The sequence below is a fragment of the Capricornis sumatraensis genome, chromosome 4 (assembly GCF_032405125.1).
Source record: "Capricornis sumatraensis isolate serow.1 chromosome 4, serow.2, whole genome shotgun sequence".
NCBI lineage: Eukaryota > Metazoa > Chordata > Mammalia > Artiodactyla > Bovidae > Capricornis > Capricornis sumatraensis.
This window is the reverse complement of record NC_091072.1, coordinates 163951347-163974344: the sequence shown is the minus strand read 5'-3', so window position 1 is coordinate 163974344 and position 22998 is coordinate 163951347. Positions and strand designations below refer to the sequence as shown.

General features: G+C 43.3%; 1 protein-coding gene across 1 annotated transcript; it reads left to right on the top strand.

The window, feature by feature from the left end:
- The first annotated feature begins 2133 nt into the window (after window positions 1-2133).
- On the top strand, window positions 2134-22944 carry SYCE3 (synaptonemal complex central element protein 3). The gene is made up of 2 exons (XM_068969765.1): window positions 2134-2242; window positions 22787-22944. The coding sequence occupies exons 1-2, from the start codon at window positions 2134-2136 to the stop codon at window positions 22942-22944; spliced, it is 267 nt and encodes an 88-aa protein (XP_068825866.1).
- Window positions 22945-22998: the final 54 nt, after the last annotated feature.

The window sequence follows — 22998 nt, the reverse complement described above, 5'->3', positions numbered from 1 at the left end:
ATATCTATAGTAAAGAGGTTATATTTTATCCTGAAAGAAATAGGAGCTATTGAAGAGTTTCAAGCAATATGACATGGTTCGTTTTGCATGTTAAGAAAGGTCACTCAGGGCGTGAACTGGAAAATAGATTGGACATGAGGAAGCTGCAAGCAGGGAGACCAGTTACAATTCTAGGACAATAGTCCAAGTGAAAGATGAAGAGAGCCTGTACCATTAGGTCCAAGCTTCATATTTTCAGCTCCAGCCTATCTCCTGAACTCCAGGCTGTTGTATTCAGCTGCCTATTTGGATCTCCAATTGGAGGCCTGGCTTCCCTCATAGCTCAGTCGGTAAAGAATCCGCCTGCAATGCAAGAGACCTGGGTTCGATTCCTGGGTTGGGAAGATCCCCTGGAGAAGGAAACGGCAATCCACTCCAGTATTCTTGCTGGGAAAATCCCATGGACAGAGAAGCCTGGCGGGCTACAGTCCATGGGCTCGCAAGTCGTACATGACTTAGCGACTAAACCACCACCAATAGGCATCCCATAGTAGCAACACGTTCAGAATAGAGCAGCTGGAAACTCCCCGATGAGCCAACAGTTACGACTCCATGCTCCCCTACAAGGGGCCTGGGTTCATCTCCTGACTGAGGCACTAAGATCCCACTAAGGTCCCACATGCAGCACTGAGCAGCAACTCCGCCTCAAAAAAGTGGAGCACCTGGTTTTCTTCTAATCTGCTCCTCTCCTGGTCTTCCCTATTTCCATTAACAACACCACCACCTTCCAAGTTGTTCTCATCAAAATTAGGGATCATTTTAATTTTTCTCTTCCCACCACTTGCCCCTGAAAACCTTGACATAAGTCCTCTACCCAGTGCTGTTGGCTCATCCTCCACAGATTAACCAGAACACTTCACTTCTCAATATTGATAGTATCACTGAAGTTCAAGTGCTGTTATCTCTAGACCACTTTAGTGCTCTCTTGACTAATAGATCTTCCCACTCTTTCCTCCTCTCAACCTCCTGCAGCAGTCCATTATCCAGACAGCAGCTGAAGTGTGCTGTTACCCTATAACGTAATCACATGATCCCCTGCTCCCTCAACCTCCAGTGGCTTTTCATCACTCTCAAAATAAAAGCAAAGTTCTTGACTATTTAGTTGATTTCATGTCCTATCACTCTCAACAGCTCCATTCTCTATCCCTTAAAACACACTAGGGTGGCTCTCACCTTTTCTTGAGCCATTTCCTCTGTCTAGAACTTTTCCCCTCAATCTTCAGAAGACAACTCCTTTTTATCTTTCAAGTGGCAGCTCAAATGCCACTACATTAGAAAGGACTTCTCTGACTTTACAGGCCAGAGCATCACTCTTCTGAAAAGTCTTCTTTATTACACCATCTTTTTCATTTCTTTGTAGCAGTGACCACAAACTCAAGGTATCTTTATGAATCTGTTAACTTGGCTATTTTCAGTCTCTCCCCCTAGAATGGAAACTCCATGACGGCATCCAGTCTGTTTGAATCCTCAGATACACTACAGTGTCCCCATAACCATAGCAGATGTCTGGCAATTAGTAGACACCCAGTAAAGCTGTAATCAATAGTGGATAATGAAGTGGACCTCTATTAAAGCAGCAGCCTTGGAGAACAGAAAGGAAGAAGGAAGAGACGTCAAAGAGCTGGATCAGGCTGTGATCTCCACAAGAGCAGGGTTCAGTTCAGTGGTGGCTTTCAGGCACAGTCGCCCTGACCCATAGATGATTTAATGTTTATTCCATGAAAAAATGAAATTGGCGAGTTTTAGTGACCCCTTAGTTCAGGAAGGGGCTTTGCTTGTGGCTCAGAGAGTAAAGAATCCACCTGCAAAGGAGGAGACTAGGGTTCAATTCCTGGGTCAGGAAGATCCCCTGGAGAAGGGAATGGCTACCCACTCCAGCATTCTTGCCTGGAGAATTCTATAGACAGAGGAGCCTGGTGGGCTACAGTCCATGAGGTTGCAAAGAGTCAGATGCTACTGACTCTTTAGGTCAGGAAGATAAGAGGAGTTAAAGACAACGTAAGTTTTCTGGCTTGGGTGCCCCGCTGTGAGGAGTGGAGCTAGAATTGAAACACGAACCTGTCTCACTGCATCTCCTCTCTGTGCACTCCCTAGATGGCTGATCCTGACCCTGGGGAGAGAAGCTATGACAACATGCTGAAAATGCTCTCAGACCTGAATAAAGACTTGGAAAAGCTGTTGGAAGAGATGGAAAAAATCTCAGGTAGGATGTTTTCCCAGGCAAGGTACCTTCCTCCTTTCCAAGAGCTCAAATCTTCCTTATACTTCCAAGCTCAAACCAAGTACCTCCTCAATCAGGTCTTCCCTGACTACTCTTCAACTTCTTCACCATGTAGCTACTATACCACAAGATTTTATACTAACCACTGATATTGCCTTGAATTGTTTTCTGATTATTTTTGTGTGTTTGCATCTTATTCCAGCAAATGGACTATTATCTTCTTGAGGGCAGAAATAGTAACTCCTTCTTTTGTAACTGGGCACACAGTACCATGAAGAACTAGTAAATGGTTAGTCGCTCAGTCGTGCCCAACTCTTTGTGACACCATGGACTGTAGCCCGCCAGGCTCCTCTGTCCATGGGATTTCCTGGGCAAGAATACTGGAGTGGATTACCATTTCCTTCTCCAAAAGCAGCAACAGAATTGAACTAATTTCTCCACTTTTGGAAAAGAATGTTAGTCTGTTATTTTATTTAACATGTTTCCAGTAAGCAGTAACTAGCAGTGGTAGTGATACAATTATAATTTCTTTAATTTGTTCTTTACTAGTTCGGAATATATGTAATTCTTAAAATTGTGTTATCCCGTTTTATTAGAGAAAATTACAATGTGAAACAAATTTTAGAGTGCCCAAATACTCTACTTAAATGAAAACAAACTATTTTTAATGCATTATTAGTTTTTAAGTAATCTCCACTTACTACAAGTCTTCAGAAAATTTCTACTTAAAAATGTTCTCAATTTCGTGCCCACATACTTGGAAGTTTTAGATATACCTTTTTAAAAAGTTCTAGAATTCATTTTCCACTATAAGTTGTTTGATTCCTTCAATCTAATTAAATATTGTCTTATTTAACACCATTTACTAAGCACATATATGTGCTTTTTTAAAAATACAAAGTTGAATAAAGATGCTCCTTCTTGAGAAGTGAGTAGGGACCAGTAACAGACATCAAGATGACTAATTATATTTAAACATGTAAATTTAAAGCACATTTTAACTTTATGGTAAAGCTATAATCCAGCAAATGCTAATAATGACGTACACCAAGTACTGGGGAAGGAGCAGAGGAGAGGCAGACTTCTTGGGAAGGCAAGTGAGGCTTTGAACAAAGCAGAGCATTAGAGAAGGAGTAGGGATTGGACAGATGAGGTCGGTCCTGTGAGCAGAGAAGAGGGGCTGTCCAGGAAAAGAAATAGTCAAGGCTGTGTGCCTATGAGGGAAAGATTGGCATAGTCAAGAAGTCCGAGTAGTGCATGAGATTCACAAGGTGGCAGGCCATAAAATAAGAGGCTGAAAGGTGAGAAGAAACATCTTTAATGCAATGCCAAGTTAAAGAGGTCTACCTTTCTTATGTAAGTGATAGGGAATCATTTGGAATTTCGAGGAAGTCAGCTGCCTTTTAGAAAGATAGCTCTGGTAACAGTGTGAGAGATAGTTCAGAAAGAAAAGCCTGGAGCAGGAAGACCAATTAGGCAGGTTTTCCAGAACTAAAGGCTGAAAAGGAGCTAGCCTTAACACAAGCTTGGCACTGAGAACAAGAAGAGTATAGCTGATTTCTGTGAGAGAATGTCTTACTGATTTGTAAGAGCTCTTTCTGTATTAAGACTCTTAGGTACTAGTTCAAAACTGTAGGAAATATTTTTCCCAGTTTGTCATTTTCCTTTAATTTTGTATATGAAGCTTCAGTGAGGAGAAGTCTTATGTAGTAAAAATGTATTTATATTTTCCTTTCTGATTTATTCCCATTGCTTCAATGCTTAGAAAATCTTTCCCTAATTCAAGATCAGTGAAACAGTCACTTATATTTTCCTCTACTTTGTGGTTTTAGTGTGTTGTTTTTTTTTAACATTTAATTCAAAACTATCTGGTGTGCCAAAGGAACCAGGCTTGTACTGCATTTTTATTTAGATTCACTGGAATCTCTCTTTGGTAAATATTCCAACAGTAATTAAGGTGGTAGGTAAGTAAGTTATTCAGTTCAGTTCAGTTCAGTCGCTCAGTCATGTCCGACTCTTTGTCACCCCATGGACTGCAGCACGCCAGGCTTCCCTGTCCATCACCAACTCCCGAAGCTTGCTCAAACTCATGTCCATCGAGTTGGTGATGCCATCCAACCATCTCATCCTGTGTCATCCACTTCTCCTCCTGCCTTCACTCTTTCTCAGCATCAGGGTCTTTTCAAATGAGTCAGCTCTTCACATCAGGTGGCCAAAGTATTGGAGTTTCAGCTTCAGCATCAGTCCTTCCAATGAATAGTCAGGACTGATTTCCTTTAGGATTGACTGGTTGGATCTCCTTGCAGTTCAAGGGACTCTCAAGAGTCTTCTCCAACACCACAATTTAAAAGCATCAATTTTTCAACACTCAGCTTTCTTTGTGGTCCAACTCTTCCATCCATATGTGACTACTGGAGAAACCATAGCTTTGACTAGACGGGCCTTTGTTGGCAAAATAATGTCTCTGCTTTTTAATATGCTGTCTAGGTTGGTCATAGCTTTTCTTCCAAGGAGTAAGTGTCTTTTAATTTCATGGCTGCAGTCACCATCTGCAGCGATTTTGGAGCCCACTGTTTCCATTGTTTCCCCATCTATTTGCCATGAAATGATGGGACCAGATGCCTAGATCTTCATTCTTTGAGTGTTGAGTTTTAAGCCAGCTTTTTCACTCTCCTCTTTCACCTTCATCAAGAGGCTCTTTAGTTCCTCTTTCTGCCATAAGGTGGTGCCATCTGCATATCTGAAGTTACTGATATTTCTCCCTGCAGTCTTGACTCCAGCTTGTGCTTCATCCAGCCCAGCATTTCGCATGATATACTCTGCATAGAAGTTACATAAGCAGAGTGACCATACCCAGCCTTGACATACTCCTTTCCCAATTTGGAACCACTCTGTTGTTCCATGTTGAGTTCTAACTTTGCTTCTTGACCTGGATACAGATTTCTCAGGAAGCAGGTAAGGTGGTCTGATATTCCCAGCTCTTTAAGAATTTTACACAGTTTGTTCTTATCCACACAGTCAAAGGCTTTGGCTTAAGTTATTAAGTAATAATAATTAAGTTGATATTACTAAGGTAATAGTGTTGTATTTAAAAAAATGCTCTCTCACCGTAGAGATGAGGTTGACAGGTATTTATATTGAAACAAGTCACAGAAAAAACTTAGCTTTGATGATTTTTAAAATTTGTCTTTGAAATTTTCTAAGTAAAAACTAAAATTATTTGATACATTCAGCTATTGAATTCAAGCAGCTGCACATCTTGGAAGGCTTTTGTACTTTCTTCCTCAGAGAAATGACACAAATGTAGCCTGCATCTGCTCGGCATGAATGAGGGTTCTGTTGCACATGATTCTACATCCCCTCCCTTTGGTGCTTTTCCGCATCACATTCCTTGAACTGGTATAAGGTCCATTATTTTCCCTTTAGGTTATTCTTTCCTTCATTTTAGTTGCGCATATTTTCCTCTTTTATAACCCTATTTTTATATAAATATTCTGCACAGTTGTCTAATTTGGGGGGCAATCAAATCTTATAAAAACTTGCTTTAGCGATTTATCAGCTGATAAAGTTATGTTTTTATCAACCTATAAGCAACCACAGATTAAATAGTATTAAAATGTTTTGTAAAGTTTACTTTTTATAGTTTCTCAAAGTAAATAATTTGTCCTTGGGCCCATGGATTCAAATCTAATAGTTGAGAACACTAAGATATTTTTCTACCTGAAGCGTAAGCAACAGAACTATTTTGTCATAGTGTCGCTAGGACAGGTTAAGACAAATATTGTTGAAAGAAGTAACATAATTTTAGACCAGGATGAATCTCACAACCTTACCCTTTAGGTTAAATTTAAAATGAAGCCCAACACATAAGTCTTTAGCTTCTGTTGCCCCTGGGAAGGCTCTTGCCCCATTTTTCCAGTGACCACACAGGCCAAACAAAATCACCAAAGAAGCAGTCATCAACTATCAAAAGCACCAACCAGCAAATAAATATAAATGTGCATATTTATACAAATATATATATATATTTTAAACAGTATTAAAAAGCCAAATCCTCTTGACTTCAAGGCTTAAAGTTTCTCTTTCTGATCTCTTTAAGTCAAATCATGACCTAGGATAAATTTCCCAGTACAAATTTGGCTGCACGACTTATGAGAGTGAGCCCTGAGAATGTGACACTTCTCAGGTAGGAGGAGAGATTCTAACTGGGTTTCCCACCCCTGCCCCAAATCTATCCCATCCTATCCTATTAGTTGAGAAGCGATTTCTTTATTACTCATGAAATTTTTTACATGTAGTAGGGCAGAGATAGCTAACTTGTTTTATAATAAGTTAGGTTTTTGGTTTATCACACTAGTTTCATTATTATTAATCAGTAAGCTCCCCTTCATTATTCTTTCTTTCTTTTCCTTTTCACCTTTTCTCACTTGTTTATTCTCCAGATGAAGACTCGATTCATTTAATATTTTATTTGGAATTGTGTTAAATGTATACACTAATATGGAAAGAATGATATCTTTTAAAAAAATGCTTATTTGGCCGGGTCGGGTCGGGTCGGGTCGTAGCTGCGGCATGCAGGATCTCTCATTGTGACCCACAGGCTCTTCCCTGTGGCCTGACGGCTCTCTAGCTGGGTGGCCCATGGGCTGCAGAGCACACAGGCTCCAGGAGTTGCGGCTCAAGGCTTTAGTTGCCGTGCAGCATGTGGAATCTTAATTCCCTGACCAGAGACTGAACCTGTGTCTCCTGCATTGGAAGAAGGCCTCTTAACCACTGAATGACCAGGGAAGTCCTGAATAAGACGTTTTTAACATTAAATATTCTCAGGCAGGCTTCCCTTGTCGCTAAGCTGGTAAGGAATCTGCCTGCAATGCAGGAGACCTGGGTTCAATCCCTGGGTTGGGAAGGCTACCCACTCCAGTATTCTGGCCTGGAGAATTCCATGGACTGTATAGTCCATGGGGTCGCAAAGAGTCGGACGTGACTGAGCAACTTTCACTTCACTTCACTTCACTTCATTCTCAGGTAGAAATGTGGTATTTCTCTCTAATTATTCAAATATTCTTTAACATGTCTCAAAGGATTTTGCAATATTTTTCTCCAGATTTCTTTCCTTCAAGTTTTATTTTTCTAATTTTATTAAGATATAATTGATGTGTAATATTGTATACATTTAGGTTGTATAATATGCGAGGTACCAGGGGATATGTTTATTTGTTCAAACAACAAAAACACATCTGTAGCAGCACCTGCAATTGGTGTCACCTCCTGATTGAGTTTACACAAATCCACTGTCATTCTCTCTAAGATTTGTCTTCTGTCCATGCCCGATAGGCAAGTGGAATGAAACTGTGGTGGGAACTACCTCCTGTGTCTTTCAAGTTGTTAATTGTAGTAATAATCTCTGCAGTCCCTTCAGGAGTGCGGTGTGGCTTTTAGTTTACTTCTTTCACAGGTAGAGGCAGTTCTAGTCACCTCCACGTGGTCTTTCCTGCCAAATAACCCTCACTCTGTGGATTAGGGAGTAAATATGGGGATTCTCCCAGTTGTTGAGTATGTATATTTCAATTATCCATCCTGGAACTGGGGAAATTACCACGGTATGGGTTCAGAAACCCACTGAGCCCACTGTGAGCTAGAGCTCCATGGGTAACCGGGCCTCCGTCTGCTGACTGGTGAACCACTATGCTGGTGGCAATGCTTTGGGTCCCCAGGAATTTGTGTCAGTTCAGATCCAGTATCTAGGAATCCCCAGAAGATCTGATTACTTCCCTTTCCCCAAAGTTCAGTCTTCAGCCATACTATTGTGGGGTCCCTGTTCCAGAAGCAGATGATCATGTAGAGAAGAAAAATAACTGAGCAAGTAGTTACAACAGATTTTGATAAGTGTTAAAATGAAAGGCAAAGGAGAAAAGGAAAGCTATACCCATCTGAATGCAGAGTTCCAAAGAGTACCAAGGAGAGATAAGAAAGTTTTCCTAAATGATCAAAGCAAAGAAATAGAGGAAAACAATAGAATGGGAAACACTGGAGATCTCTTCAAGAAAATTAGAGATACCAAGGGAATGTTTCATGCAAAGTTGGGCTCAATAAAGGACAGAAATAGTATGGACCAAACAGAAGCAGAAGATATTAAGAAGAGGTCGCAAGAATACACAGAAGAACTATGCAAAAAAGATCTTCATGACCCGGATAATCACAATGGTGTGATCACTCACCTAGAGCCAGACATTCTGGAATGAGAAGTCAAGTGGGCCTTAGGAAGCATCACTACAAACCAAGCTAGTGGAGGTGATGGAATTTCAGCTGAGCTCTTTCAAATCCTGAAAGATGATGCTGTGAAAGTGCTGCACTCAATATGTCAGCAAATTTGGAAAACTCAGCAGTGGCCACAGGACTGGAAAAGGTCAGTTTTTATTCCAATCCCAAAGAAGGACAATGCCAAAGAATGTTCAAACTATCACACAATTACACTCATCTCACACACTAGCAAAGTAATTCTCAAAATTCTCCAAGCCAGGCTTCAACAGTACATGAACTGTGAAATTCCAGATGTTCAAGCAGGATTTAGAAAAGGCAAAGAAACCAGAGATCAAATTTCTAACATCTGTTGGTTCATAGAAAAAGCAAAGGAATTCCAGAAAAACATCTACTTCTGCTTTATTAATTACACCAAAGCCTTTGACTGTGTAGATCACAACAAACTGTGGAACATTCTTCAAGAGATGGGAATAGCAGACCACCTCACCTGCCTCCTGAGGAATCTGTATGCAGGTCAAGAAGCAACAGTTAGAACCAGACATGAAACTAAAGACTTGTTCCAAATTGGGAAAGGAGTATGTCAAGGCTGTATCTTGTCACCCTGCTTATTTAACTTCTATGCAGAATACAGCATGCGAAATGCCAGGCTGGATGAAGTACAAGCTGGAGTCAGGACTGCAGGGAGAAATGTCAATAACCTCAGATATGCAGATGACACAACCCTTATGGCAGAAAGCAAAGAACTAAAGAGCCTCTTGATGAAAGTGAAAGAAGAGAATGAAAAAGCTGGCTTCAGACTCAACATCCAAAAAAAGAAGATCATGGTATCTGGTCCCATTACTTCATGGCAAATAGATGGGGAAACAATGGAAACAGTGAGAGACTTTATTTTTATTTTTGTTTTCTTTCCCAAACATTTTATTTTTTTATTTTAATTAATTAATTTTTTTAAATTGGAGGCTAATTACTTTACAGTATTGTAGTGGTTTTTGCCAAACATGGACATGAATCAGCCACAGGTGCACATGTGTTCCCCATCCAGGATCCCCCTCCCACCTCCCTCCCCATCCCATCCCCTAGGGTCATCCCAGTGTACCAGCCCTGGGCACCCTGTCTCATGCATTAAACCTGGACTGCAATCTGCTTCACATATGATAATATACACATTTCAACGCTACCCTATCAAATCATCCCACCCTCAACCTTCTCCCACAGAGTTTAAAGAACTGTTCTTTACATCTGTGTCTCTTTTGCTGTCTCACATATAGGGTCATCATTACCATCTTTCTAAATTCCATATATATACTGTATTGGTGTTTTTCTTTCTGACTTACTTCACTCTGTATAATAGGCTCCAGTGTCATCCACCTCATTAGAACTGATTCAAATGCCTTTTTTAATGGCTGAATAATATTCCATTATGTATATGTGCCACAACTTTCTTATCTATTCATCTGCCGATGGACATCTAGGTTGCTTCCATGTCCTGGCTATTGTAAACAGTGCTGCCATGAACATTGGGGTACACGTGAACAGACTTTATTTTTTGGAGCTCCAAAATCACTGCAGATGGTGACTGCAGCCATGAAATTAAAAGAAGTTTGCTCCTTGGAAGAAAAGCTATGACCAACCTAGACAGCATATTAAAAAGCAGAGACATTATTTTGCCAACAAAGGCCCGTCTAGTCAAAGCTATGGTTTTTCCAGTAGTAATATATGGATATGAGAGTTGGACCACAAAGAAAGCTGAGCATCAAATAATTGATGCTTTTGAACTGTGGTGTTGGAGAAGACTCTTGAGGGTCTCTTGGACTGCAAGGATATCAAACCAGTCAATCCTTAAAGAAATCAGTTCTAACTATTCATTGAAACGACTGATGCTGAGGCTGAAACTACCAATACTTTGGCCACCTGATGCAAAGAGCTGACTCACTTGAAAAGACCCTGATGCTGGGAAGGATTAAAGGCAGGAGGAGAAGGGGATGACTGAGGATGAGGTGGTTTGATTGCATCACCGACTCGATGGACATGAGTTTGAGCAAGCTTCGGGAGTTGGTGATGGACAAGGAAGCCTGGCGTTGTTGCAGTTCATGGGGTCACAAAGAGTCAAACACCACTGAGCAAACGAACTGAACTGAAGGGTGAATAATCTGCATGGAGCTATAAGTAGCCAAAGGTGGAACCTAATTTGATATAAAGAGCCAAGAAAGGCCTCCTAGAGTAAATTGCTTCTCAACTAGGACTAAAATATGAGCATGAGTTAGTTCAATGGAAGAGCAAAGGAGAAAACTGAAGAGTTTCTGAATACAGAAATCAGAGCAGGTTTAACAGGAGATGGGGAAGAGTGAATTCAGTTATGGATAATGCTGAGTTGGGAGTGCCAGATTTATACAGAGGTGGAGATATTCTGCTGCTAGGTCACTTCAGTCGTGTCTGACTCTGTGCAACCCCATAGACGGCAGCCCACCAGGCTCCCCCGTCCCTGGGATTCTCCATGCAAGAACACTGGAGTGGGTTGCCATTTCCTTCTCCTATGCAGGAAAGTGAAAAGTGGAAGTGAAGTCGCTCAGTCGTGTCCAACCCTCAGCGACCCCATGGACTGCAGCCTTCCAGGCTCCTCCGTCCATGGGGTTTTCCAGGCAAGAGTACTGGAGTGGGGTGCCATTGCCTTCTCCGGAGATACTCTATGCACTGTCAAAATAGAATCACAGAGCCAGTGTAAACGGTATAATGCGAGATGGTTGGATGGTATCACTGACATGAGTTTAAGCAAGAGTTTGAGAACATGAACAAGAACATGAGTCTGAGCAAACTCTGGGAGACAGTGAAGAACAGGGAAGCCTGGCGTGCTGCAGTTCACAGGTCGCAAAGGGTCAGACTTGACTTAGCAACTGAACAACACCAATATAAATTGGTGTGGCCATTATGAAAACCAGCTTGGAGGTTTCTCAAAATATTAAAAATACAACTACCATATGATCAACAATTCCTCTTCTGGGTATATATCCAGGAAGTGAAGGGAATGAAATCAGTGTCTCAAAGAGATATCTTCATTTCCATGTTCATTGCAGCTTTATTCACAAATAGCCAAAGTATGTAAACAACCTAGGTGTCTGTTGACGGATGGATACATGAAGGAAATGTGATGCATTTACATACACCCCAGTGGGGTAGTCTTCAGCCTTGAACAGAAGGAAAGCCTGTTGTCTGCGACAACATGGATGATGAATCTGGAGGACGTCTTACTAAGTGGAATAAATAACAGTGTACAGGAAGACCCCCTGGAGGAGGAAATGGAAACCCACCCAAGTATTCTTGCCTGGAGAATCCCATGGTTAGAGGAGCCTAGTGGGCTGCAGTCCACAGGGTTGAAAAGAGTCAGACATGACTACATGCACACACACATTCAATGGCATATGATACATTCATAATTTTGTGCCACCACAAGCTCCATCTAGTTGTGAAACAGAACAGGACCCTATAGCCCCCTGCATGTCCTCAGCCTGCTTTTTGTCTATGGAAAAACGTTAGCCAAAGAATAAGTATAATCAGAGAGGTGAGAACATGCAGAAACAAAGGAAAACAGTCACAGGAGCCTCACCGAGCACAGTCAAAGGCTTTCAGTTCCTCCTCACAGACTTCCTTGGTGGCCCAGGCACTAAAGAATCCGCCTGCGATGCAGGAGACCTGGGTTCGATCCCTTCCCCTTCCAGGGGAAGATCCCCTGGAGAAGGGAACAGTTGCCCACTATTCTTGCCTGGAGAATTCCATGGACAAAGGAGGCTGCCAGGCTACAGCCCATGGGGTCGGAAAGAGTTGGACATGACTGAGCGACTTTCACTTTCGTGAGCTACAGATAATATTCTGAGCCGTATCCTGTGAGCTGCCTCACAGCTACTGAAACCCCCACGAGGTGGAAGAACTTAACTACAGGACGGCCAGACTGCAGCCATGACATAAGCTGCCTCAATCCCAATAATCTGCCTCAAAAAGTGGAGACAAATGGACCCTGAAACTGAAGACTAACTACGCCTAAAGCAGCCAAGATGATGCTGGTCACATCACCGATGCCCAATTTCAAGATGACTGTCAGTGCTGACTGTACTTTTTTGTGTGCAGGTAGCTCTCTGTGTCAATAAAAGCTGTTGCCCACTGACTGTCAGTCAGGAGGCGTTGGCCTTTGGACCGATGTGTGCCCTCCCTCCCCGCTGGATGCTGGCGTCCAGAATAAAGCAAACTTTCCTTCGCGCCAGCTTGGCCTCTTTACTGGCTTTTGGGCAGCAGCAGGCAGACTGCAGTTTCGGTAACAGTTCCACAACATTCTCATCACCCAAAAAAGGTACTTTTTACCTGTGAAGCAATCACTCCCATACCTCTCTGTTCACAACCCCCGGCAACCACCAATCTGTTTCCAGTCTCTATGGATTTCCCTATTCTGGATATGTCATTTAAAGAATCAAATAATATGTAGCATTTTGTTTCTAGCTTTTTTTACCTAACATAGTTATTTTCAAGGTTTACCCATACTGTTGCATATATGAGTACTGTATTCCTTTATATGGCTAAATAATATTTCATGTATTCATCCACTGATGTATATTGAGGTTGTGTCCTACTGTGCCAGGGTCCAGCCCCGGTGGATCCAGGGTGATTCGAAGGTGGGGACGGAGTTGGCATCTTTGGAAAAATACATATTTAATCACAGATATAGAGAGATTAGAAATGGATAGTGTAGTAGGAAGATTAGTGGAGAAAAAGAGGCTGAATAACTTGGATTACGTGGAATGGCATCCATGCTCCAGATGGGAATTCAGCCAGAAAAACGGGAGCAAGAAAGAAGCGACATGAGGGAATCAGTCTTTCCGGAAACTGATCTGATTTCTTTATTTTTGGGTTTGCTTATATACCTTTTGTTACACATAGGGATGAATACAGAGTCACGCGGGGGTCAGCAGTCCTGACCTTTATCAAAATCAGGTGCTTCACATAAATGTATAAAAAAAGGTACATCATCTTCTGGCCATGAGTGAGACCTGCTGACATTTTAGGATCCTTTCTTTCTGATAACCAAAAAACTTATTTCTTCCAAGCGTGTTTTTTCTTAAACCAGGAACCACCCTCCAAATAAAGTTGCATTCCTATAGGGTGAGGGTGTAGTGAGTTACAATCAAGAAAGGAATTTATTTAACCCAAGGTTAACATGATTAGTCTTAAAGGTTAATACTTATTTCTCCTATATGCTTAAAGGTTAATACTTATTTCTTCTATATGTTAGTTATATTCATTATAAGGGTAGGGAACATGGAGATTTAGCAGCAAACATCAGCCCAACAAATGAAAATCCTTTCACCAATGCTCCCCTTAAGATCTATTTAGTCTTAAGATATGATAAAGTTACATTTTTACATTGCAAGGACACAGTGATTTATAACAAAGTACAGTGATCTATTACAAAAGAGAAAATCCATTAACTCAAAAAGTCTAGTATCGCTAACATCAAAAACTACTATATTTCCTTTGCTATATTCCAAATACATTGATTAATATATTCCCAGGTGCCTAAGGATATGGAGGCCTGGTGGCAATCATTGACTCAACAAGAAGAAAAAGCCTTATGCTAATTAAGACTCTCAAAATACTCCAAAATTCTGTGCTGTTTATGGTTAAGAGGTAGTAAACAATCATGTGGCAGGAGTATGGATAATCCTGTCACACAAGCTACTCTGTCAGCAGAGAGGTCTGTCCTGAGACATCCTTGTCCCACCCAGAGCAGGGAATTAGCAGCAATTATTGACACAACAAATGAAAAACCCTTCACCAATATAATTCCTAACCAAGCCATCATACTAATAATTTCTAACTCCCCAAAAGAACTTGCCTTTAGTAAGTCTAAAACATCTCATGCCTCTCAGGTTGGGAGGCTGTAAACAATCACATGTGGCCGGACGAACCTATACAGGCGGGCTAGATAACCTTCAGAGGAGTCCGGAAGCTGAAACACTCTTGTCACGCCCAGGAATTTGTATTGCCTTGGAGCTGCACGTTTACTCCTTCTCCGAGAGAAACGGTTATGGGGGAGAGTCCCCCGTAAAGTCAGAGGCGTAGGTGAGAGCATAAAACAGACTCTGGTTTTGGGGTTAGATGCTCGGGAACAGGGGGTTTCCTGAGGCTTGATCACGCCTTTGCGTATGCCAAGCCTCCTTCCTCATGACCTTTGCCATGGGCGGACTTCCTCACGCTGGCCCCCGGCACTACTGTTTACCTGTTGGGCTTTCCAGGTGGTGCTAGTGCCAGTGCCAGAGAAGGTAATGGCACCCCACTCCAGTATTCTTGCCTGGAAAATCCCATGGACGGAGGAGCCTGGAAGACTGCAGTCCATAGGGTCGCTGAGGGTCGGACACGACTGAGCGACTTCCCTTTCACTTTTCACTTTCATGCATTGGAGAAGGAAATGGCAGCCCACTCCAGTGTTCTTGCCTGGAGAATCCCAGGGACGGCGGAGCCTGGTGGGCTGCTGTCCATGGGGTCACACAGAGTCGGACACGACTGAGGCGACTTAGCAGTGCCAGTGCAGGAGAGATGAGAGACTTGGGTTCAGGCCCCAGGTCAGGGAGGTCCCCTGGGGGAGGGCGTGGGAGCCCACTCCAGGATCTTGCCTGCGTGGGGCCTGGCGGGCTGCAGTCCATGGGGTCACAGAGAGTAGGACACAAGCGACTGAGTACACGCACGCTTAACTGTTGTGCCTGGTGCCCCATGAACACTCCTGCACAGAGTTTGTGTGAGAGCCCACTCTCTATTGTTTGGGATACTTTCTAGGAGGGGAGTTGCTAGGCATGTAATTCTATGTTTAGCTTTCTGAAGAATCTCAAACTGTTTTACACAATGGTGCCTCATTTTACACTCCCACCAGTAATGTACAAGTTTCTAATTTATCCACATCCTGAGCAACACTTGTTATTTTCCAGGTTTTTTTGTTGTTGTTACTGGATTTCTTTTATTGATTTGAAGTAGTTTCTTGTAGTCTAGACATTAACTCATTATCAATTCTAGGATTGTACAATTCTGTCATTTGTATGAAAAATTTGTCCGTGTTGTCCTTAGTTGAAAAAAATATTTCGATAAAAACAAATTCACCAGGACTTCCCAGGTGATCTAGTGATTAGAAATCCGCCTTCCAGTGCAGGGATGCAGGTTTGATCCCTGGTCAGGGAATTAAGATCACATATGCCACAGAGCATCTAAGCCCATGAGTTACAAACAGAGCACCCAGGTGCCGCGACTGCTGAGGCCCGCAGGCTCTGGAGCCCGCGTGCCACGGTGAACACGCCTATGACCCCACAAAGACCCCGAGTGCCACAGCGCCGATGCGGCACAGCCACATAAAGAGAGGCATTTAAACTGATAGAAACTAATTCACCAATGTTCTACCTGATGATCTATGATGCTTACGCAGTCCCTAGGTCGCAGATAATCTGCTAAATTTTTATCCATAAATGTTATTTTATCTTTCATATTTGTCTTTAATTCATAGTGCATATACTTATCTTTTTCACTGATTTTTGGTATTACTTTCATCATATACTAAATTCCATATACACTGAGGTCTATCTCTGAATTTATTTTCTTCCATTGGTCTGTTGTCTGTACCACACAATTTTTTAAAAAATGCTTTAGGGAATTCCCTGGAGGTCCATTGGTTAAGACTCCGCACGTTCATTGCCGACCGTGTAGGTTCAATCCCTTATCAAGGAACTAAGATCCCACAAGCTGCACAGCACAGCTAAATTAATTAATTGATTAAGTTGAATAGGGCTTTATAGGATATCTTGATATCTAATAGGGCATATTTCCCCTTTTAACTGTTGTCTTTTTAAAAGTGACTTGACAGTTGGACCTTATTCTTTCATACACACTTTTATAATTTACAAATACTGATAGTTTTATCTCTTATCTTACACCTCTTATTTCTTTTAAATTCTTAAACTCCATTTACCAGCATCTTCAATACCAGCAATATTATTAGAGGCAGCCTTGTTTGATTACCAAAGGAATTTATCCACAGTTTCCCCATTAAATATAACGTTTGCTGTAAGTTTTTGATATATTACCTTTACTAGGTCAAAATGTCTCCTTCTGTTCCTAATCTGTTAGAGTTTTTATTTTCTAAAATCACCAATAGGTAATAGGTATTAAGTTTTGCTAACTGCTTTTTTGTATTAACTGAGATATTACTATGATTTCCTCCTTTTATTCAGTTCAGTTCAGTCGCTCAGTAGTGGACGACTCTTTGCAACCGCATGGACTGCAGCACACCAGGCCTCCCTGTCCATCACCACCTCCCAGAGTTTACCCAAATTCATGTCCATTGAGTGGGTGATGCCATCCAACCACCTCATCCTCTGTCATCCCCTTCTCCTCCTGCCCTCAATCTTTCCCAGCATCAGAGTCTTTTCAAATGAGTTAGCTCTTTGCATCAGGTGGTCAAAGTCTTGGAGCTTCAGCCTCAGCGTCAGTCCTTCCAGTGAATATTCAGGACTGATTTTTTTTTTTAGGATTGACTGGTTTGATCTCCTTGCAGTCCAAGGGACTCTCAAGAGTCTTTTCCAACACCACAGTTCAAAAGCATCAATTCTTCAATGGTCAGCTTTCTTTATAGTCCAATTCTCACATCCATACATGACTACTGGAAAAAAAAATAGCCTTGACTAGATGGACCTTTGTTGACAAAGTAATGTCTCTGCTTTTTAATACGCTGTCTAGGTTGGTTATAACTTTCCTTCCAAGGAGTAAGCGTGTTTTAATTTCATGGCTGCAATCTTTTATTACTTTTTATTACTGTGTTTAATTAAGCTGATTGATTTTCTGATACTCAACTATCCTTGAATTTCTTTTAAAAATTCTACTTGATCATAACATATTATTTTAACATATTGTTAAATTTGGTTAAACTATATTTAGGATTTCGTGTTTAGTTCCATGTGAGACAGACCTATAATTTTGCTTAATATAATCTTTTCTTTTAAAATAAGCCAGCTTAGGGAAAATTGTGTTTTCATTTTTGCTTGTCTCTATTCTCAGGTTTTCCACTGTGTAACTGAGATGCATCCATCAAATGCTTTCCTTAAAAAGTCATACAGTCAGCCTACCGGTCTTCCCTCTTTTCCTAATTTCTGAAATTACTCATAGCAGATAAGAATTAACTATTCTTCAAAGTTCAGTAGAATTCACCTGAAAAGCCATCTGGGACCTGAGGTTTGAGGAGGTAGACCTTCACCGTTTACATTTTAAAATGTCGATTCCTTTATTTTGCCTGGGATGTGAATTAGCCTGTGGGCTTGTCTTCATCCCTTTACTGCCTAGCTTGACTGGCCTCATCATTCCTGTTCTCTGCTCCTACCTCTGGGACTGTCAAAATAAATCTGCTTACTGCCTCCCTCATTAGTCCTCCCCTCTCCTACACAGATTTTGGAATACTTTATCTTCATCCTTTACTGAACTGAACCCTGTTTCTAGGTGCACATCTTGACCATTTAAAAAAATTTTCTGTGTGAGGACGTGAGCCTACGTACTGGGTGGTCAGAGTGTGTGGCAGAGCCCTGACTAGCCTCTCAGAGATGGCTAGACTGCAGATCTCTTCAAGAAAATTAGGGATGCCAAGGGAACACCTCATGCAAATATGGGCACAATAAAGGACAGAAATGGTATAGACCTAACAGAAGCAGAAGCTATTAAGAAGAGGTGGCAAGAATACACAGAAGAACTATACAAAAAAGATCTTCATGACCCAGGTAACCACAATGGTGTGATCACTCACCTAGAGCCAGATATCCTGGAATGAGAAGTCAAGTGGATCTTAGGAAGCATCACTACAAACAAAGCTAGTGGAAGTGATGAAATTCCAGTTGAGCTATTTCAAATGTTAAAAGATGATGCTATTAAAGGGCTGCACTCAATATGCCAGCAAATTTGGAAAACTCAGCAGTGGCCACAGAACTGGAAAAGGTCAGTTTTCATTCCAATCCCAAAGAAAGGGAATGCCAAAGAATGTTCAGACTACCGCACAACTGCACTCATGTCACACGCTAGCAAAGTAATGTTCAAAATTCTCCAAGCCAGGCTTCAGCAGTACATGAACTGAGAACCTCCAGCTGTTCAAGCTGGATTTAGAAAAGGCAGAGGAACCAGAGATCAAATTGCCAAGAATGTTGGACCATACAAAAAGCAAGAGAATTAAAAAAAAAAAAAACGTTTACTTCTGCTTTATTGACTGTGCCAAAGCCTTTGACTGTGTGGATCACAACAAACTGTGGAACATTCTTCAAGAGATGGGATTACCAGACCACCTGACCTGCCTCCTGAGAAATCTGTATGCAGGTCAAGAAGCAACAGTTAGAACTGGACATGGAACAACAGACTGGTTCCACATTGGGAAAGGAGTAGGACAAGGCTGCATATTGTCACCCTGTTTAATTAACTTCTATGCAGAGTACATCGTGCAAAATGCCAGGGTGGATGAAGCACAACCTGGAATCAAGGCTGCTGGGAGAAATATCAATAACCTCAGATATGCAGATACCACCACGCTTATGGCAGAAAATGAAGAGGAACTGAAGAGCCTCTTGATGAAAGTGAAGGAAGAGAGTGAAAAAGCTGGCTTAAAACTCAACATTCAAAACACTAAAATCATAGCATCCAGTCCCATCACTTCATGGCAAATAGATGGGGAAACAATGGAAACAGACTTTATTTTCTTGGGCTCCAAAATCACTGCAGATGGTAACTGCAGCCATGAAATTAAAAGATGCTTGCTACCTCGAAGAAAATCTATGACCAACCTAGACAGCATGTTAAAAAGCAGAGACATTACTTTGCCAACAAAGGTCCATCTGATGTGAGGGTTGGACTGTGAAGAAAGCTGACTATGGAAGAACTGATGCTTTTGAACTGTGGTGTTGGAGAAGACTCTTGAGGGTCCCTTGGACTGCAAGGAGATCAAACCAGTCAATCCTAAAAAAAAAAAAAAAAAAAAAAAAATCAGTCCTGAGTATTCACTGGAAGGATTGATGCTGAGACTGAAGCTTCAATAATTTGGCCACCTGATGTGAAGAACTGACTTATTGAAAAAGACCCTGATTCTGGGAAAGATTGAAGGCAGGAGGAGAAGGGGATGACAGAGGATGAGATGGCTGGATGGCATCACTGACTCCATGGACATGAGTTTGATCAGGCTCTGGGAGTTGGTGATGGATGGGAATGCCTGCTCTGCTACAGTCCATGCGGTTGCAGAGTCGTACACAACTGAGCGACTGAACTGAACTGAACCAGAGATAGGACCTTGGCTTTGCTACTCTGCTGGCCTTGCCAAAAGCCCTCTGAGAGGGCCTGCCCTCACTACCTGGTCTAAAATAAGGCTTTCCTACCTCATTTCTCTGTCACAGTACATGCTGCTCGTTCCCTTCATAGTTCTGTTCACGAGGAGTAATTGTCTTGTGTGTTTATACCTGCCTCCTCCTGCTGCAGCTAGTAGAGACGCTCCGGAGGGCGGGGGTGCATCCAGCCTTATAGACTGCTGCATCATCAGGGCTGCCTTAGTGAAATGCCAGCACAGGGCACGTGCTCAATAAATACTGACTGAATGGAAACTCAGGAGACACATGTTTCTGAAGGATGATTGGGAGGCTCTCCTATCTGTACTATTTCTCCCTGGGATCCAATTACAGGGGGCTGTGCCCTTGATACGATGTTCTAGTGTCTCACTGAATTGCCTTTTCTGACGTGTGCTTTGGTACTGTGCCCCCAGCTTTCTTTTACCAGTGATTACAATTGTAGACACAGGAGAATGTGTTGTTTTCATTTGTCTGTTTGGCTAGGCTGGCTCTTAGTTTCAGCATGCAGGATCTTTAGTTTCGGCATGGCATGTGAGATCCAGTTCCTTGATCGGGGATCGAACCTGGGCTGCCCACACTGGGAGCGTGGAGTCTTAGCCTCTGGACCACTGGGAAAGTCCCTCGTTGCATTTAAAGTAAGGACGTTGTCAAGGACATTTTCAACTATATTACATACCTCTCATGAAATATACCTATAGGAAAATTCTTTCTTAGGATAAAAGTCTCATCAACAATGGGTTTGTTTTTATTTTACGTTCACTGAATCTTTTAAAAAATAATTTTCAGCATTCTATTTTTAAAAACTTTTTATTTGTTTATTTTTGGCTGTCCTGGATCTCCATTGCTTTGCTTTGGTGCTCTCGTTGTGGCGAGCAGGGGCTGCTCTTGTGGCAGCGCGCAGGCTTCTCACTGTGGCAGCTTCTCTTGTTGCAGCACGCAGGCCAGGTGCGCAGGCTTCAGAGCTGCAGCACGCAGGCTCAGTAGCTGCAGTGTGCAGGCTCTAGAGCGCAGCATCAGTGGTTGTGGGGCGCAAACTTAGTTGTCCCAAGACATGTGGAATCTCCCCAGAGCAGGCTCAAGCCCTGCACTGGCAGGCGGACCCTCATCCACTGCACCACCAAGGAAGCCCGGTCACTAAGTCTTGTAACTGAGCACATTTTCCTCTCTGCTTCGGCCTCAGGAGACTCAGGGCTATAATTTCAGCTGCTCTGTAGGTCTGTAGGAGCTTGTTTTCTGTGAGCTATTTTTTTGGTTTCGTTTTGTTTTACCCACTCTAGTTCTCTGTCCTGAATACCTCAGTTATTTATTTTACAGCAGGAGTTTCTCCTTTCTTGAGCACTTAATATGTGCAAGGCAGTTTACGTACATCATCCGTTTAATCTTCACAGCAAGCCGTGAGATCCGGACATTGTCCGGCCTTGACGTGTGAGGAGACGAGGTCAGTGGTTTACATCTCTGACTCCAGGTCACACGGCCAGTGAGTCGAGAGCCTTGGCCTCAGGCCCATGCTCCACCTGCTGTCCAGGTGGCTGACATGATGGTCTGCGCGCTTCCTGCAGAGTTACCCATGATGCTTGTTAAGATGCAGGTTCCTGGGCACCATTCCCAGCCCACTACGTAAGAGCCTCTTTGAGCTTTGAGAGGGCCCAGCTGTCTACCGTTAACAGGTGTCCCCAGAGACTCTTGCTGCAGAAGCTGGAGGGCCCCTGTGGGGCAGATGGTCACATGCCCTGTCTGCTGAGGCGCACGGCATGCGTCTTCTCTAACTGCTCCCTGACCACACAGCTGCCGCTTTCTGTCGAGCTTCAGGTCTGTCGCGCTGCTCCTCCGTGCTGCGTGCAGACGTGCGTGTGCGTTCGTCGTTAGTCATCTGCCTGTTTTTTTCCTTTTGGCAGCACCATGCAGCTTGCAGGGTCATAGTTCCCTGACCAGGGGCTGAACTTGCACCCTCAGCAGTGAAAGTACAGAATCCCACCCACTGAACTGCCGGGGGATTCCCTGCCTGTCTCTCCCGTGGTTAATTTCCTGAAGGATATAGTTTCCCAAAGTACCCAGCTTTTGTTAGCCCAGCCCGGAGAACTTCTAAGGGGATGTGTTTGCTGCACACAGAGATGACCTCTTATTCTTAGGTCTAAAGGGGAGAACCACACGAGTGGGCGGCTGTGCTCAGAGGGAAGGGGTGAGGTGGGGTCTCTGCACACAGCACTGGATTCGTACTGGAAGCGCAGGGTCATCTGCAGGCCAGGGGCACTGCCCTCAAGTTGCTCTCAGAGGGAAAGAAAGTCAGTCAGTCCAGTGGTGAGCACCAAGGGACACCTGACATGAACACGCAAACCTTCGTGAAAGGAGGAGCCCCTGGGCTGGCCTCAGTGAAAGCAGAGGGGTGCCCTGCTGGAGGTGGGCAGGCATCCCAGGCCCATGAGCATGAGAAAACCCGAGGCTCAGGCCTCACAGGAATGGCAGTGGGCAGCCCTGCCTGAGCATGGGAGCTTGGGTGGAGGAGCACTTCCTGGGAGTCACCCTGCGGCCACTAGCTGTGAACTGCAGATGGGTAAGGACCTGTATTTAACCTTTCCTGACATTTCATGTCATACTGCCATCCAACCTTTTAGTGTTGTGGGCTGGTGTATTCCGAAGTTAAGACTTGGTGAGATTAGGGAAGGTTCGTTCCTGCTCTGGGTAGAGAGGAGATTTAATAGGGGTTGTTATGAGCCCTCTGACACATGGCCGACCCGCTTTCTCTCCTTAGAGTAATTGGGTGGCTCAGCGCATCCTGTCCCAGGATGCTGGGCGTGACCAGAGGCACCCAGCCCTCGCCAGGGGGCCCAGCGCTGCAGCCACCCCTGTGGCCTGACCAGGGCCTGTCTGGCTGTTGCAGTGCAGGCCACGTGGATGGCCTACGACATGGTGGTGATGCGCACCAACCCCGCGCTGGCAGAGTCCATGCGGCGGCTGGAGGACGCCTTCCTCAACTGCAAGGAGGAGATGGAGAAGAAGTGGCAGGAGCTGCTCAGCGAGGCCAAGCGCGCGCAGTAGGCCCCCGGGCAGAGCCGCAGCAACCCCAACTCGTGGCCTGGGCACAGAGCTTGT